The sequence below is a fragment of the Manihot esculenta genome, chromosome 14, assembly GCF_001659605.2.
Source record: "Manihot esculenta cultivar AM560-2 chromosome 14, M.esculenta_v8, whole genome shotgun sequence".
Classification (NCBI taxonomy): domain Eukaryota; kingdom Viridiplantae; phylum Streptophyta; class Magnoliopsida; order Malpighiales; family Euphorbiaceae; genus Manihot; species Manihot esculenta.
The window spans coordinates 4,704,531-4,722,390 of NC_035174.2; the positions used below are offsets into that span (position 1 = coordinate 4,704,531).

The following is a 17,860-nucleotide window of genomic DNA, read 5'->3' on the forward strand; positions in this document are numbered from 1 at the left end:
TCGACCCAATAGAAATTGGTAAAGCCCTACCTAAGCCTAAAAAACCCAAACTTTTGGTCCCGTGGAGGAGAGCTGCAGATTGAGAAAAAAGAGAATGGAAGCAGCCGGCTTGTTTGGAGGGATTGGACCATGCGTTTCTGCGTCATCCACTGTTCGATCATCAACGGAGAGATTTTACAGAAGCACCGGCAATAGCTTGTCCTACGTATGCTGCAAGAAGCTTAGCTTATGCAGCAACCACCTAGCTGCATTCCATCATCCATCCCACCTTTTCTCATATTCCTTTTCACGTCCTTCTCATGCTAAACTCCGCAAGGCCACCAAAACTCGCATATTTCTTCCTCATTTAGTAGCTTCCATGGTATACTCTCTCTCTCTCTCTCTCTCTCTCTCTCTCTCGTCAGAATTGCTATCCCCATTACCCCCATTGATTGATAATTTTGAGCTTGGGAACTAAGTCTAGAGCTGCATATAATTTCGCTTTTATTTGCTATAATTTTTATTTCGCTGTCTTTACTTCATCTTCCTGTTCTAAAGAAGAAAATATTTGTTTCGATTTTCTATTGATGGCAAAAATTTGTTGCAAGCCAGTTCAATTTTTGGCATATTCCCATCACTTTTATATTTGGTGAAAACTCATTTGTTTTTCACATTAATTTTCTTAATTTTGTGCTACAGGAAGTTGAAGAGACTTATATTATGGTGAAGCCTGATGGCGTCCAACGGGGCCTTGTAAGCTATTATTATTTTCCATGTACTGTAACTACTAGGAAGTTTATGCTTTGGTTGCCATGAAAATTGAAAAATGGTTAAGGAACTTCAGGTTTTGAAATTTGGAAATTCCTGGTTCAAAGCTAATTTCTTCCTTGTTTGGGAATAAAGGAAAAAAACAAATTTTAAATATCAAATTCAGTCGGATGCCTGCTTATTTTGTGTCAAATAGAATATTCATGAGCAGTGAAACTTTGTCTCGTTGAAATGAAGTCAAACTTCTCCTCTAAATTTATCATAATGAGGTTGAGTCTGTTTTAGGTCGGAGAATTAATATCAAGATTCGAGAAGAAAGGATTTAAACTGACAGGCCTGAAGCTCTTCCAATGCCCTAAAGAATTGGCAGAGGTTTGTTATTTAGCACACTTGTATTAACTCCAGTATTTATGTGATGAAACCATAATCAGCATTTATCTATATCTTGCAAGTGTCAGGATGTCTTTGTTTCTTGCTATAATATCTAATTAGGAGAAGGCTAAATGAGGTGTTTCTCTTTCTAATGTAATGTTTGGTTTGATAGTAGATAAATCAACTTTGATCGTTTACTACTATAAGTATACTTGCATATTATTGTATGTCTCATCATTCTCTAATAACTTTCCATAATTGCAGGAACATTATAAGGATCTCAAGGCTAGACCTTTCTTCCCTAAACTGATCAATTACATAACTTCAGGTCCTGTTGTGTGTATGGTCTGTTCTCCATCTTCCTCACGATTATATCTGCACTGAGTTTATCAATCCTATATTTAGTTTTTGGTTCTTTCTGAAAATACTTAGTGATGTTATTTTAACCAGGCTTGGGAAGGTGTTGGTGTTGTTGCATCAGCACGTAAGTTAATAGGTTCTACAGATCCTCTTCAAGCTGAACCAGGCACAATAAGAGGGGATCTTGCTGTTCAAACGGGACGGTTAGCCCCTACAATCTCTCTACTATGTGGTTTATGTCCGTTTGGTTTTCACTATAGTCGGTTGGGCTTTCTCCCTTCCATGTAGCAATTGTGTTATTTCTTATGATGTGAGTTTCTGCAGGAATGTGGTCCATGGCAGTGACAGCCCTGAGAACGGAAAACGGGAAATAGGTAGCAGCTTTTATGCTCTAACTTTACTTTCTTATGTATAGCATAAATAGTTCTTTTGCTAATGGTTTTGGTTTCAGAGTCCAGTAATCTGGTTTTGAGTGCTTGATCGAAATGCTGTCATCTGTATGTTATAAGGAATAGGTCCACACTTGGAATATTTTCAACTTTTCCGGTTGACTGTAGAAAGTTATTTATGGAAGAAAAAATGAAAAAGAAAAAAGAAGAAAAACAAACAGCTAGGAATTCCAGTTGAATTTGTGTGCTTTTCTGTTTTGCCAATTAAAGAGGTAATATGTTGTAGGCAGATCAACGTTATTCACCTTCATAGTTCATAGTGAACACCTGAACACTTATCGGAGATAAAATGACGGTGTTGCTTTAATATTTTCCTAATTACAATACTTGAAGTGATATGCAAAGTCAGAATTACAAGATGTCATTCTTGACCTTTACCGCAGCCCTTCTAATAACTCATGACCTTTGTTTTACCCACAGCACTTTGGTTTAAGGAAGGTGAAATATGTCAGTGGACACCAGCTCAAGCACCTTGGCTAAGGGAGTGATTTTCACAGAGCACTTCACTTGGAGAGGCATGCAGTTTTGAAGAATCTTCCTCTGAGCAACTGTATTTTAGATTGTACCATTGTTTATTTTCTCAATTCGGAATAATTCTGTCCTTGAAGATTCAATGGGAAACTTGTGAGAAAATTCATCAGTTTCTGTTTTTGCCCGGAAAAAAGTCTGACTTTTGCTCTGATGCCTTAACACTGAATTGAGGTATGGAACTGACATTAGATTGTGTTTATAAAATATACATAGTACCACTCAAATTTCTGATATTCTATGGAATTAATCGTGGGAATTCATTGGATAATGCAGAGCCATAAGCTCAGTGAGTCAGCATTGTCAATACCCTGTCACGAGGCTTAAGGTTACTTGATGCCTAATTTGGCATTAAATTCTACTGAGTTATACCCTCTAATGGAAGGATGAGTAGAGAGATGTCACTCCATTTCTTTTAGAAGTATTTGAATGGCAATCAAGGTTCCCGTCAAATCTTGAATGTAGTAGCTAATGAAAGAAAATTATGCTGCAATGTCCCAGTTAGGCCCCAGATAATGCCACAGGTTTCTGGAAAGAGTCATTTTGTTATTTTATTGTTGGCCCTACATGCCTACATCTAATTGAATAGGGCAAATTGCTCCAATTCCTGCTACAACCTAGATTTCCTGCTTTAACTACAATTCTGTTACAAACATTGAATCTGATAAAATATTGAAACGGAAAACAATGTTAAACTCGGTAAAACAATTAGCATCAAATCAAGGCGTATCGAGATTTCAATCAGGTTACAAATAAATACAAATGTCTTTATGCTCAAGACTTATGTATTTAGAGAATTGAAGGAATTCGGAACGAAAATCTCACATGTGACGGCCAGTAGAAAAACTGGGACATTCGTGTTCAGACTGCTCATTTGTGCTGCCAAATGACTGGGAATAGCTGGAACTTGGAGAACTACTTGCAGAACAATGGCTCGCTGCTGTCATCGACTCTCCGACTGATGAGCTTAATGCATTTCGTGCAATTTTATATTTCGAGAACAAGAAATGTAGTGACATATTCCTGCTTTCCATCTGTTTCGAATCACTTGTAGATTGGCAAGCGCTAGGACTCGATATGTTACTTGCACAAGTACTCATCGTATCGATAGCCATTGCCTCTTTATCAGGAGATGTTACCATACTTTCGTAAGTTTCAGAGACGTTTGTAGAGTTACGAAGTATGGGATCAGGATTCACAGAATCCGTAGAATTTCTGGAAACAGTTACAGTACTGCAATCGCTTTCTATCTCCATTGTCTCGTCAGAGGACGAACTTAAGTCTCGCTGAGAACCTAATTTAAGCTTTATCAATGTAGCCTCTGCAACCACCACACAGACGAATTTGTGATAGCTAAACAAAAAAGCCCTGAATGGAAGCAGTAGAGTCGTAAAATTCATCCTGACAAGTTTTAAAGATTATGACAGAGCTATTAATGATTTACACAACCAGTTCTATGACCTGAGAAGGTCATGGAGAACGATAAACCTGATAAAAGATCCTCGTAACGCAACAAAAGGACAACTTTCGAACTGCTTTACGAAGTTTGGAATTTCATACGCAATTCTAACAATCCATTGCACCATCTAATGAGTGCAGCAGGAACTTCACTAGTTCACTTCAAAGGAATGAGCTTTGATCTTAAAGAAAATAAAATCAAAGAAAAAAATGCATTTGTTTGAACAACAGACAGATTCAGTAACTGATAAAGACCAGTTCGAGATAACGCATCTTTCACGAACAACAAGCCGTTTAAATACATTTCCAGACATGTTACTAATTCTAAACGAGCAGGAGCAGGAGCTGTAGGCATCTAATTGGGGAAAATGAACATCGCTGAAATTCGAAGCTCATAGATACAAAATACACTGAAAGGGAGTTGGAAATTTCAAAATAAACCAAATAACGCCATAAAGGGCAGAATTACCCAACAACCAGAGAGAGAGAGAGAGAGAGAGTACCGTAGATGGAGAGAGGATCGTCTTTGAAGATCTTGGAAGGTGGGCTATCTAAGCTGTCCAACGGAGAAGAAGATGGTCTGAGCCTCCCGAACATAGTCTCTTTGTAACCAGTATTCAGCAGAAGTGAGTGTAGTAGATGTGGTTATTTAGATTTAGGGCAGGGCAGAAAGAGATGATTCCTTTTGGCTTTTGGCGCCACAATTGAGTTGAGGCAGCGGGAACTCGCTCTGGAAATTTCTCAAAGCTTTTTTTTTTCTTTTATTGAGAAGAACTGGCCCAACCCAAGACTCGAGTAGTTGAATGTAAGCCTATCCGGCCCGTAGCATTTCAAATCTCCAATAAACAGTCCAAATCCAATTGGACTCATTTCCTTCATAAAACCTTGAGGTGCTTAGAATTTAAAATTTTTAAAATTTAAAATTAAATATTTTATTTAGTTAATATTTAATATTTAACATTTATAAAAAGGTAATTATTTAATCTATTGAGTATAATTATTAAATTTCTTTTTGAACTTTATATAAGTGCAATGAGTGTATAAATCATGTCCGTATATGATAATTAAATAATTATAATTTTATAAATGTTATATATTAAATATTAAGAAGACAAAGCGATAAATCTAGCTTTTCAAATTTAAAATACAAATAAGTATTCAACAAAAAGTTCTTACTGGTTTGAAATAAATTTTAAATAAAATAGTTTTTTATTAAATTTTAGGTCTATATTTATCTCAGGTTTTTAATTAGAATCTAAATTCATATTTCTACACTTTTCAAACAATATAGTTCAGTCCTCTTTTTTTATTATTATTATTATTTCTGAACAATATAGTTCATTTCATATCCATGAATCCAAAAACAAGAATTATTTTAAATTTTTATGATAATGGGTGTGGAATTTAATTATGGAATTACATGTTAAACCCTCCAGTTTTTATTAGAGAAAGTTATCTACTTCCATTAAAGGATGCAAATTTCAGAGGATAATGAAGTACAACTTAATAATAAATGTCCCATAAGAACCTATTCAATTTAAATCAGTTCAAGTTCAACCATATTTCCCTGTACTGGCATGATCAAAATTTTGGGAAATTTCTGCAAGTCAACTCTCTATCAATGCCACAGTTTTACTCAAATGATGAATTAATAACTTATATGAGGAAATACAGCAATGTGATTGGGAAATCTTTTCTCAACGCATAAGAACATTTTGTCAATGTTTTGAGGACATCAAGGAGATGGACATTTTTTTCCTACTGTGCTCGTTCAAGAAAATACCATTTGAGTTCTGAAGCTTGAAGACTGGCAGAGCCGCGGCATACTAGAAAATTGGGATGATACTACAGAGGCTAAAGCATACAATATGAATAATTAATCAAGGAATCAACAACTGTGTACTGCTAATAATTTCAGATTGATGCTGATGCAAATCAAGCTTACTTTATCATTAGTCCTTTACTCCTCTCCGAAGTAACCTTCTAAATAAATGGCGCTTATGAACTCTAGTCTTGAGATCTTTATCTGAAATCATGGCAACGAATAAGTTAAAAACATATGTTTAATATGTTTTTCAGATGCTCAATTGATTCATCCGTAGTACTAAAATGGAAGGATTCCTTTCCCTAGAAAAATTTAAAAAATTGAGTGGATGATTCTAAATGATGATCAAATACTCCCATTTCAGAGAAGTTAGGTTTTCACCTTTTAATCTGCCAGCAAGATATAATGCTTGCTCTGCAATGGGTCTCCATTGTTCTGCACACGAATAATTGATTCCAAGACCAACACTAAGACCTCTTAAAAGATGCACAGTGCGAAGAACAGAAAACAGTTCTTCTGGGAAAGCCTACCATAGACAATAGACAAGAATAAGAAAATTGTCAAGTAGAAAAGAACTATAGTGGCATAGCTTATCCAATCTGACTTCTTCTTCTTCCAAGTATCATTATCCGAGCAAAAATGCCCAAGTTATCAGGTCACTAACTCACAACAAACCTGCTAGGTTACGTCCCAGTTCCTTTTCTCAAGCTATCCAAAAAAATAAAACAAACAAACAAACACTAATACCCCACACTAACAAGAAGAAGTAATTTTACCTGAACAGCAATCTTTTTAATTGAGGAATCCTCTGAGAAAGGCTGCAGCATTGCAACTCCCGGAGGTAGTTTGGAATCAAACATAGTTTGGGCCAACCTGAGCAATTCCTGTAGTTCATTCTCACATTTGCTCAGCGTACCTATGCCAAGCTCTCTAAAATGGGGAAAACAGCAAAATGTGAGAAAAATTACAAGCAATCCAATAGTCACTATGATTTAGGACATAATTATCAAACTAAAGGTGACAACTGAACTCTTTATATCCATAGATCATGGAGCCTAATCAATCATATCACGACACTTCAGTTAAAATGTAATATTCTACTATTCAAGCACTAGCATCATTGTATTAGCTCTCCCATTTATCGCCCATCCATGAGAATCCATAGCTAATGCATGCAATAAGATGTGCCCTGTAGCTCATAATTTTGTGCCTTGGTCTCTTGCCATGTGTTGACAAAATCCACTGCATGAATCAGAAGCAACTACAACATGCAATAACTACCTGTAACTCTCTGATGCTTTTATAGGGTCATTATCAGCCATAGCGAGTACCAAATTAGCATATCCAAGCCTTAATGAATCTGGGAGATCCTTCACTTGACCATAGTCTAACAAGGCAACCTGACTTGAGGTAGAAAAAACATACAATTAAGTTTGGTTGCACTTCAAACATGCATGATTAGATGAGGTGAAAGATTAAATGTAAAGTAAAAAATCAGAAAGAGTTAATATCAAGTATCATCAAAATCAACAACGAGAATAAGGTAAATAGATCACATGACAATCAAGAATATGGAAGAAAGTTGAAAGGAAAATAATGATGATTGTTGACTTGCCTCAGAACCTTTGCATATTAAGATATTTCCTGGATGAGGATCTGCATGGAAGAAACCACTTTTCAATATCATTTGTCCATATGCTAGTGTCAGACTTTTAAGTATGTTCCTGCACTCAGAAATTTTAACAATTTTGTCATGCTTCCCTAACTGTTCAGAGCAAGACTGCTAATCTACTTTTGAAAAGAAGCCAGGACTGAAACAAACAAGGAGAAAAATGTGTAAGAAGTGTAATGAAACAAATCATGTTCCAATAAGAATCATTTCGAGAAACAAATTTAACAAAATCAGGAGAGAAAAAGATTTAGGAACCAAAAGCCATCTGCAAAATGGACTGTGACTCTGAGATAATCAAAGGACTTACTGTTTTGCTGCTGCTGCAATCTTACTACCAGGATCTATTCCCCTTTTGGCTATTTCATCGCCCAGATTCAGGATTGGGATTCCATCAATGTACTCCATTACCAAGACCCTCCTATGCAGGAAATCCCTTATTAGTAAAAGGTTCCTTAAAGAAGTTAAAGAGCCACCAATGAAAAGAAATGTTTAGTAAAGCAACACCTCAGAAAAAAGCAGCTTATAAATTTTCTGCTTTTCAGGGGAAAAAGAAAAGGTCAAGAATTTAAGTTGCAGAAGAAAGTAAATTTGGCCACTTTGACTGCAACTGAAGCATGTCATGATCATTCAACTCATATGGTAAACAGTGGTGAAAAGAGCACACATAGTCGTGGAAGGTGCAATATATGAATATGATTGGTTAGTATGTAATTCCTTTAAATGAACCACACACAAAACATCAAGATCATTAGTAGACTTTGTTTTCTTTTCCTAATAGATTTCTGGCAAGAAGAAGAATAAAATTACAGTCCATCAATACAAAGGTGAATCTCATTTATTCATTGCCTTCTAACAAAGATCCTTGTTCTCACAAGTTTTCTAATGCTATATCCTAATTCTAAACTTAATGGATTATAACTTGAGGCAACTTTGTAATCGAGCCCAGTCTCATTTTCTGTTTTCCGGTCAAAGCAAGAGAGGTTTTTGTTCCCCCCCCTTTTTCTACTCACTAGTCAGACCTACCAGAATGGCAACATCAGTTTTGGCACCTTTAACTAAATAACCAAGTTCTTACTGTTTCCATCTCATGGGAAGGAAAGAAAAGAAAATCCAGGGAGAAAATGATGCAAGCATGAAACCCAAAGTCACAAAATTCACATTCAGGCCTCGGCAGAAAATATCCCCCCCCCCCCCCCCCCCCCACCCACACACACACAAAAACAAAACATCAAAACACTGGATTTCTTAGAGGACAGACATGTAGAATAAATTGGATCACCAGACACACTCAAAACAACTTTATGGCTTATCAAACAGTTTCCACCAATGAAGATGAGATGAAAATTATCCATTCCTAGTTAACATTCACAAGCTTGTACCAGGATGTAACCTTCTGCAGCATAACATACCTGGTGACCATATCCTTCAGCAATCGCGGCACCAAAACAGGACTTTTTTTGTTATTCTCATACAGAAAACGCCGAATTCTTTCCATAGCATTAGCCTCCCTCATGAAGTCAAATTCATATCCAATCTTCAATAGCACAAGCAAAATAACAGAAATGCTTTATCAGATCGAAAGCAATGAAGGAAGAAAACCATGCAGTTTATGGTTTTTGGCAAGAACCTCACATGGTAGAAATTAAATCATTCAAGTGGATATTGCTTTAACATATTATACATGTAAGATATCAAGGAATAAATTCTTATAAACATTAAAGAAGGGAATAATGAACAACACTCCCCTGCTTCTAATGTAAAACAATGACTTGAAAAAAGAATGATTAAGTAACCATTCAGTTAGCATTTTGAAGACATCTGCTTGCATTCTTAAAGCAAGAAAAGTTTTTTCTTCAATACCTAACACAGTAATTTATGTAGTCCTTAAATTCCAGTATTTAGAACAGGACAACATGAACATGGGCACTAAAACTCCAAAAAACTGGTGCCGCTGTTCACTTAATAGTTTGTTTTGCAATTGCCACATAATGTTGCTTGGTGGTTGAATAAAACAAGTCCCAATTAATAGCTGACACATGCAAGTAATTTTTGATGCACCATGACGATAGAATGTTTACAAGAGTATAGGTGTTTGCCTCAGCAAGCTAGGTTCAATGTCCCTTTTGCATAAAGTGTCAACTTTAGCAATTGAAACAAGGAGTAACCACAAACACAAGGCATGAAAGAGGACAAACACATGTTACAAGGAATATTATTACAGGACTGGCATGCACCTGTGTCTCCATTTCTCTAGTCACAGAGTACAGATCAAATTTGATATCTGTCTTTTGCATGTATAAAGCAAATGCTTGTAAGTTCCGAATATCTGTCATCATCAGCTCCTGGACCCCTGGATGTTGCACCTATTATTCACTTGACAGTTAAAGTCTTGAAGACTTCATTAGCTTGAAAGATAACAGTAAATAATGCTTACCTTGACAACAACATCACTCTTATCACCTTTCAGTCTCGCCCGATGAACCTAATTTGATTTTAAAAGAATACATGTCAATTACAAACAGCTTCACTTTAAGTAGGTAATTTCTCGTTCTTGTTTAAAATTCCATCACATGTTATGAGATCAACATTCTGCCCATAGAGCATTGAGACAAGACTTCAAAATGAAGTTTTAGGGGAGTTCTAATACTAATAGTACACTCCAAGGACCAGAATCATCCCATGATGTATCCGTTCTGTTCACTTTTGACAGTAAAGGCACTGGATAGCTTATCAAAATATTTTCAAAAAGATCTCTCTAAGCATCCACTTAAGAAATATGAGCGATGAAATTTATCTATCAATAACCACCATTTTTCCTGCAAGTTAACACAAGAAGAAACTATTTTTTATGAAAAAATACCAAACTACAGTCCATTTCCAAAATTGCAAACGCTTCAACTTAAAAATGACAATATTTACTGGCATAAAATGAACTTTTGTTATAGCAGATATCATTTATCAACAGCAATTTTTCATATTTCCCATGCTACCTTCAAGAGAAAAATGCACTAGAACATGCCACATATTCAGGTACAAAATTTTCTACTTCTGTTGCATGCAGATTACTCAGATGAAACACGTTACCTGAGCAATTGAAGCAGAACCAAGAGGTTCTTCTTCAAAATTTTCAAAAATTTCTCCAATACTTCGACCTAATTCCTTCTCCAGCACAAGTTGAACAGTATCAAATGGCGTTGCAGGAGCTCTATCGCACAGTGTAACTAACCTTCTCACCCATGCAGCAGGGGCCAAGTCAGGTTTTCCAAGGACTTGGGCGATCTTTAATTCATCCAAAAATTATAAAATTTTCAGACATTTAACACAAGAAAATCAGTGAATGAAGCTTCCTATCAAACACCACTAGAGGAAACAACATTTATTTGCTTTATCGCTAAATTTGGAAAAAAAGCAGATAACAAAAAAGTGAAATAATTAGGGCTTGAATATAAAGAAAAAAAAAATAAGCAAAGCATGACCTATATAGATCGAACGAGTTCAAGTAACCACTCCTGAATAAGCAGAAGGAAAAAAATATATATATTGAATTGAACAATTTTTCAATACGTTATTCAAGTCCAACGCACACAAAGGCAAAGAGCCAGTTGAATTACCTTAAGGAAAAATCCGCCAAGATCAGAGCACATGGCGTAAATCTTCTCAGCAGCCAACTCATGCTGCCTTTCCCACATTGCTTCCTGCTTCTGCACATCCTTAATCAAACTCACTCGAAGTTGAAACACCTATCGGTACCCAGTAACCAAATTCTATCAAACAACAAAACCCACTAAAACTCATAGATAAAGAAAGCGAATACAAATAAACAGAAGTGGTAGAAAGGAACCTTGTACCCAGTGTAGATATCAGCTGCGCGAACCCAGAATTGAAAGGAGCGATGCAAGGGTCTAAAATGAGTAGAGAGCTTATCCTGAATGTCTTTAAAATCAAGAGGAGGCATGGAGTATGGTGTTTCCAATTCAATCAAGAAATGTTGAGGGGGTGTTTCAGTTTCTGGGTCGCATGAGAGAATGTGAGGGAGACGTTATCCAAACGAGGATCAGAGAAGAAGGATAATTTATTTGCAGCTGAGAATACAATGCCTGGTGTAGAAGCATGGAGAGAGAGAACCCAGGTTTGGGAAATGAGAGGAGCTCATTAAAAGAGCACGTATATGAATGAATGAATGAATGACGCTTTGCTTGTAAGGCTTGTAGACCTTTGGCAAAGACACGCTTTTTCTACCTTGTTTGGAGAGCCGGATAATTTATTTTTCTCTCTTTTTCTTCTTCCCTTCAAATCCATAATCTATAGCTTTCGTCCGTTAACCTTATAACTTTTTACAGTACAATCCCGAATTTTTAATTAGTTGTCATAAAATTCTTCTTTAAAAGTATTATATAAAAATCACTGATTTTTACAAACATTTAATAAAAATTTATCAAATTGTTTTTATTTATTTATCAAACAAAATATCAAAAAAAAAATTATAAATACCTGAAAAAGATAATATTATTGATATTTTATGTGGATCTTTTGATTTTTGATTTTTTATAAATATGTGACAATAGATGATATTATTGATGGTTTCGGGAAGGTCTTTATGGTTGTTGCAGCGTCATCTTCCGAATGTAGCAATGGAAATTGACTGTAAGGAAGTAGTTTTCGCTGTCCAATCTGATCATGAGGACTTTTAGCAACAGAGTGTTTAGCTTAATTTATAAATACTAATTATTTATATTATATATTTAGTTAAAATATTTATAAATTATTTTTTTTAACATTATAAATGATTATAAGTAATTAATATTTTTAATAATGATTAGTTTATAAATACATTTATTATTAAAGTTATAATATTAAATAAAATATATGATTAAATTTTAAAATTAAATAAAAATAATATAATAATTTACTTGATTAAAATAAATTATTTTATGATAAATGTATCTAAATAAATATGAGAGATTTCGTGTTTTATTTTTTAATTTTTAATTTTTATTTAAAAAAATATATAAATCAATACTTATAAATGCCAAAATAAAGATTGTAAATTTAAAAAAAATATTATAAATAAATTATCTAATTTTTAGAATTTATAAAATCATTTAATCAGTTTATAAATTTAGACAAACATTGTTTAAATCTTTTTTAACCAATGGGTTCCTGAATTTATTCTCTTTTAATATACTATTGGCTCTCACTATAAAACTCATCAAAGAGTTTGAAGAATAAACTTGTAATATGAGATATATTTGATAATTTCATTTAGAATTTAATCGAAATAAAAAAAATTAAAAATTGAATATATAAAAATTACAATCGAAATTCAACTGAGAACTTTGAAATTATATTTCTTTACATAATTGCAAGCCTTCATTTTCAATCATTGATTAAGTGAAAAACATGAAATTGGTATCAAACTTTCTGAATAAGAAGGAAATTAAACACATTCAATTGAAAATAGTGGCCGTTAGCCTCTTTCCTTTTGTTGGCAGTTTAAAAAAGTTTAAAAAAACGTTTTAAATAAATGAATTGAGAGCACTCATTCACGTATTAAACATGATGATAAATACATTTGATTGATAGATATTACGTTCTACTCTCTCAATCTCAATCTCCATTTAAAAAACAATATATAAATTGAAAAAAAAAAAAACAGCAACCCGATCATCAAATTTATTGTGTTTTATTTTATGGAAAATAAAGCCAAAATCCAAAAACTCAAACGCACCTTTAACGTTTAATTTAAGTTTGTAATATTTGAATTTCTTTTAATATCTTCCAATTAAATATTAATTTTATTTTTTGCAATTGATTATTTAAAAAATAAGATTTTTTAAGTATACATGTTGTTAAGAAGTTTAAAAACTTTGAATTTATATTTAAAAGACAGTATCAGTTTTAAATGTAAGATTTTTTAATAACTTTCAATTCCACTCCACCGGAAAGAATTTTCTTTAAAAACTTCAAAATATTTTTAAAGTTTTATCTTTTTCTCAACAATAAAATTTTTTAAAAATTTAAAAGTAATAAAAAATCTTAGGTGGAATTCAATTTGATAACACTGTAATTAGGAGTGTACGGGTTTTTGTGGTTTTGAATTAAATTAAAAAATTATATTGAATTAAATTGAAATTGAGAAAAATTAATAGTCTAAGAATTAAATTGTACCGACCGTATCAAAAAATCAATTTATATATATATATATATAAATAATTTATAATAATATTATAATTATAATAATATATTTTATATATAATATAATTTTAATAAAATTATTTATATATGCAATATTATTAATTATTAAATATTTTTTATTATTTTATTTAACTAATTTTATTTATTTATTTATAATTTATGCTATTTAAATAAATTATATATATAATATATATACTAAAATAATTATATATATATACTTATAATTGTTATTATTATCTATATATATATATACAATAACAATATAAAATTATTATATCTTATAGTTATTATTAATTATTAAATATTTATTGTTATATAATTTAAAATTTAATTAATTAATTAAAGTTCATAATATTTAATTAGATTATATATATACATTATTTGAATATTAATAAAATTATATTAATAGAATATACATTATAAAAATAATTATATATAAATTAATATATAATTATTATATATATATATATATATATTTTAATCACTAGTCAATTATTAAATGTTTATAAAGGTTTAATTCAACTAATTTAATTCATTAATTTTATTTTATTTTATTTTATTTTATTTAAATAGATTATATTAAATACTATTTTAATATTAATAAAATTTATATTAATAGAATATAAATTATTAAAATCAATTAATTTTATATATATAATTGTAATTGTTATTATTAACGATAAAATATAATTTGATAAAATTAGAAACAAATTAAATTAAAATAATAGAATATAAATTATTAAAATTAAAAATAAATTAAATTAAAATAATTGTAACTATTTAAAAGAACATTATTAAGCTAAATATAATTTTAAATAGTACATAATTTTATTTTGAATTATAACAAAACAATACAAATTTATTTAATTAGAATTTATTTTTTTGAAAACATTACAACAAAACTTTTGAAATTTTTTATTTTTTAAAAAATTATAATAAAAAATTATATTGTATTTGATTATTAAGTATTTTTATTTATTTAAATGAAAATTATATTGGAATGGAGCTTTATTGATTGGAGCTTGGAGAAAGCTAATTTTTCCAGTTTATGGAGAACGAATGTGAGACATTGTGTTCATTCTGCTACTATGTCAGTTCTTTGGAACAATGAGAAGTTGGAGTCTTTTTTGCCCACTCGTGGGGTTCGGTAAGGCGACCTTTTATCATCCTATTTTTTTGTGCTTTGTGTGGAGCAACTTTCCAATATTATTAAACATTCGATAGAACAAGGGGAGTGGCATCCACTTCCTATTTCCAATAATGGTCCGTTGATTTCACATCTCATGTTCACCGACGATATGGTATTATTTGCTGAAGCTACGGAAGAACAGCTAGATGTTATTATTAATTGTTTAACTGTCTTTTGTAATGCTTCTGGACAAAAGGTGAATATTTTAAAGTCAAGCCTTTTTGTTTCTCTGAATGTGAGTACATCTACAGCCTCTCGTTTATCCTCTAAATCAGGAATTCTTTGGTCTCTGACCTTGGGCGTTATTTGGGTGTACCATCTCTTCATGGTAGAGTATCTCAGGTACAATTTCGTGGATTGGTTGATGATATGCGAAGCCGGCTTGCTGGTTGGAAGGCGGGTGCACTTTCTAGAGCAGGGAGAATAACGCTGGTCCAATCAGTCTTGAACTTCATTCCTATTTATACTATGCAATCTATTAAATTGTCGGTGTCTATTTGTAAGGAAATGGAGCGGTTTTGCCGTAATTTTATTTGGCATGGTAACAGTGGGGATTCTGCTGTTCATCTGATTAATTGGCAAACTTTGCTATATCCAAAGCAAAATGGTGGGTTGGGCATTCGGAATTTTGGATTAATGAATCAAGCTATGATGGGTAAATTATGTTGGCGGGCATTTATGAACCCATCTGACTTATGGATCTCATGTCTTCTTTGGAAATATAATAATGGTAGAATTTCTTGGAATCTTCGAGTACCTCCTGGTGCCTCTATGAATTGGAAAGCTTTATGCTGGGGCCTCCAATTAGTTTCTAGCGGTGTTTTTATTGACGTTCATAGTGGTACTGATGTTAAGTTTTGGCAAGATGATTGGCTTTCGGTTGGACCTCTTTTCCGATTGGTTTCTGCTCCTATTGATCCTTTGGAATTAGAGGTGGTTGTGAGATATTATTGGATCCCTGGATATGGATGGGATTGGAATCGGTTGTCTTTATGGCTACCTGATTTCGTTTTAGCATTTTTACTCCCCATTTGCCTACATGATGATGCTAACTCAAGGGATGGAATAATATGGAGACATTCCATTAGTGGACAATATTCAGTTAAAAAGGGGTACTCTCTTATGGTGGAGAAATGTGGTTTAACAGTTGCCCATGAGAAAATTATGGTCAATGTTCAGCGGTTTCGGAGAGGATGGATTAATTCAGACTTGTGTATGAGCTGTGGTACTCAGTCTGAGTCGGTGCTACATGTTTTAAGAGATTGCAACTTTATTAAGAGTTGCTGGCTTAATTTATTACCTGCTAGTGAAGTCCAAACCTTTTTTGGCTTCGTTGATATCCGGGAATGGTTGTCTTGGTGTCTTAAAAGCTCTTTTTGTATTGGTGAGCTTCCCTGGCCTGTAGTTTTTATGGTTACAGTTTGGTGGGCATGGAAATTTCGCAATGAACGGTCCTTCAATCTTGGAGTTCAAAGATCAGTTCCTCGCCCACTAATCTTGGGTAAGGCTAAGGAAATATATCAAGCATGGAATGATTATTTTCCTTCTTCTATTCAACGTCAATGTCGAGTGATTAGAGTGGCCTGGACACCAGTAGCTATGGGGTGGATTACAATCAACACAGATGGTAGTGTGGGTCAAAATTCAGGAGTTGCAACCTGTGCGGGTTCTTTTCGAGACAGTTTTGGTAAATAGCTACTTGGTTTTCGTTATGTGTTGGGAGTTTGTGGTGTGTTGAGGCAGAATTATGGGCCATATATCATGCTTTGAATGTGGCTTGGAGTAGGGGATGACGGAAAATTGTTATTCAAACTGATTCTCAAATTGCTGTTCAGCTTCTTCAAGGTCAAGGCAATGGTGTTTATAGACTGCAGTCTTTAGTTATTAATTGCAGAGCTCTTATCCGGCGGGAATGGGAGGTTAAAGTCGAGCAAATATATAGGGAAGCTAATATGGTAGCTGATTATCTTGCGAATAGTGCGTATGGTGGAGTTTTTGGTATGAGTCTTATTGATTTGCCTTCATCTAGTATTAAGCTCCTCTTGGATGCTGACTGAATATTTTTCATGATCGTATAATAAATTAAAGGGCTCTATCCCTCCTTTTCAAAAAAAAAAAAAATTAATTATTTCATTTAAATTTAAATTTTATTATAAAAAATAAAGGTTATATCAAAACTAGAACCGAAAAAATTTATACTAAAATCGAAAAAAATTGATATTAGAACTGAATCGAAATAAAAAACATATAAATTGTAAAAATTTGAATTTCGATTTTAATTTTAGCAAAAAACTGTCATAGAATCAGAATCAGAACCAGAACCATACACCTTAACTAGTATTTATATTTTTTATTTTTCCAAATTTAAAAATATTTTTTTTGAATTTTTATTATCTACTTTTAAAAAATAAATTTTTAAAAAATGTTTTATAAAAATAAATATAAATTTTTATATTATATATTTTTTTTGAATTGTGATATTTAATAATAAAACAAGGATACAAATTATTTTATAAATTATTATACATAATAACAATAATAATTATATTTAAATAGTATATGATATTATAATAAAAAATTATTATTTGATATATATAATATAGAAAAAATATTTTGATTTTGAAATATATATTTAAAATTTCTTTAAAATTTTAAAAATTTATCAATTACCCATTTCATTAATATTATTCATTAAATATTATAAAATAAAAATTACTATTAATCTATATAATATAAAAAAATTTAATAATTAATTAATTAATTTTAAAAAATAAATTGTAATATTATAAAATTTTTAAAAAAATCTATTAATTAATCTATCGATCAATTTTAACTATTAAAAATTACAAAAGAGTTTCAAATATTCTCAATGTGAAAAAATTAATTAGTAGATAATTTTATAAAATGATAAATCAACTAATTAATTTTCTGTATTGTTTTACAGGACTAAATAAAAAAATATTTAATAGTTAAAACTAATAAAATGATTAATTAGTATATTTTAATATTTTAAAGATATTTTAAAAAATAAATAGACTAATTAATAAAATTTTTTATATTATAAT

The 17,860-nt window shown here is 32.0% G+C and overlaps 3 protein-coding genes across 4 annotated transcripts; 1 reads left to right on the top strand and 2 right to left on the bottom strand.

Moving 5' to 3' along the window:
- Positions 1-2,692, top strand: LOC110630920 (nucleoside diphosphate kinase 2, chloroplastic). Its single transcript, XM_021778570.2, has 7 exons — positions 1-361; positions 679-732; positions 1,033-1,119; positions 1,384-1,464; positions 1,570-1,682; positions 1,804-1,853; positions 2,349-2,692. The coding sequence occupies exons 1-7, from the start codon at positions 95-97 to the stop codon at positions 2,414-2,416; spliced, it is 720 nt and encodes a 239-aa protein (XP_021634262.1). The 5' UTR covers positions 1-94; the 3' UTR covers positions 2,417-2,692.
- Positions 2,693-3,101: 409 nt separating this feature from the next.
- Positions 3,102-4,854, bottom strand: LOC110630921. Of its 2 annotated transcripts, none has more exons than XM_043950068.1 (2): positions 4,418-4,854; positions 3,102-3,857 (listed from the first exon to the last, which is right to left on the bottom strand). In XM_043950068.1, the coding sequence occupies exon 2, from the start codon at positions 3,854-3,856 to the stop codon at positions 3,278-3,280; it is 579 nt and encodes a 192-aa protein (XP_043806003.1). In that variant the 5' UTR covers position 3,857; positions 4,418-4,854; the 3' UTR covers positions 3,102-3,277. The 2 variants fall into 2 exon arrangements, with proteins under 2 accessions (XP_043806003.1, XP_021634263.2); XM_021778571.2 differs by having other exon boundaries at positions 3,102-3,777; positions 4,418-4,826.
- A 690-nt stretch (positions 4,855-5,544) lies between these two features.
- LOC110630659 (uncharacterized protein slr0889) lies at positions 5,545-11,639 on the bottom strand. Its single transcript, XM_021778177.2, has 13 exons — positions 11,253-11,639; positions 11,023-11,151; positions 10,496-10,690; positions 9,846-9,893; positions 9,646-9,774; positions 8,821-8,945; positions 7,719-7,829; positions 7,355-7,463; positions 7,021-7,139; positions 6,516-6,669; positions 6,121-6,265; positions 5,860-5,940; positions 5,545-5,768 (listed from the first exon to the last, which is right to left on the bottom strand). Exons 1-12 carry the CDS (start codon positions 11,364-11,366, stop codon positions 5,867-5,869), a joined length of 1,452 nt encoding a protein of 483 aa, XP_021633869.2. The 5' UTR covers positions 11,367-11,639; the 3' UTR covers positions 5,545-5,768; positions 5,860-5,866.
- Between the last annotated feature and the right edge of the window lie 6,221 nt (positions 11,640-17,860).

What these genes read in the sequence shown, in the direction of transcription:
- LOC110630920 (XM_021778570.2), top strand. Translation starts at nt 95, where the DNA reads ATGGAAGCAGCCGGCTTGTTTGGAGGGATTGGACCATGCGTTTCTGCG. An exon ending in CTCATTTAGTAGCTTCCATG is followed by an intron (nt 362 to 678) that starts GTATACTCTCTC and finishes TTTGTGCTACAG; the next exon opens with GAAGTTGAAGAGACTTATAT. An exon ending in GCCCTAAAGAATTGGCAGAG is followed by an intron (nt 1,120 to 1,383) that starts GTTTGTTATTTA and finishes CCATAATTGCAG; the next exon opens with GAACATTATAAGGATCTCAA.
- LOC110630659 (XM_021778177.2), bottom strand. Translation starts at nt 11,366, where the DNA reads ATGCCTCCTCTTGATTTTAAAGACATTCAGGATAAGCTCTCTACTCAT. An exon ending in GTTCTGCTTCAATTGCTCAG is followed by an intron (nt 9,894 to 10,495) that starts GTAACGTGTTTC and finishes AAATCAAATTAG; the next exon opens with GTTCATCGGGCGAGACTGAA. An exon ending in CTAGAGAAATGGAGACACAG is followed by an intron (nt 8,946 to 9,645) that starts GTGCATGCCAGT and finishes GTGCTATTGAAG; the next exon opens with ATTGGATATGAATTTGACTT.
- LOC110630921 (XM_021778571.2), bottom strand. Translation starts at nt 4,511, where the DNA reads ATGTTCGGGAGGCTCAGACCATCTTCTTCTCCGTTGGACAGCTTAGAT. An exon ending in CGATCCTCTCTCCATCTACG is followed by an intron (nt 3,778 to 4,417) that starts GTACTCTCTCTC and finishes TGGTGGTTGCAG; the next exon opens with AGGCTACATTGATAAAGCTT.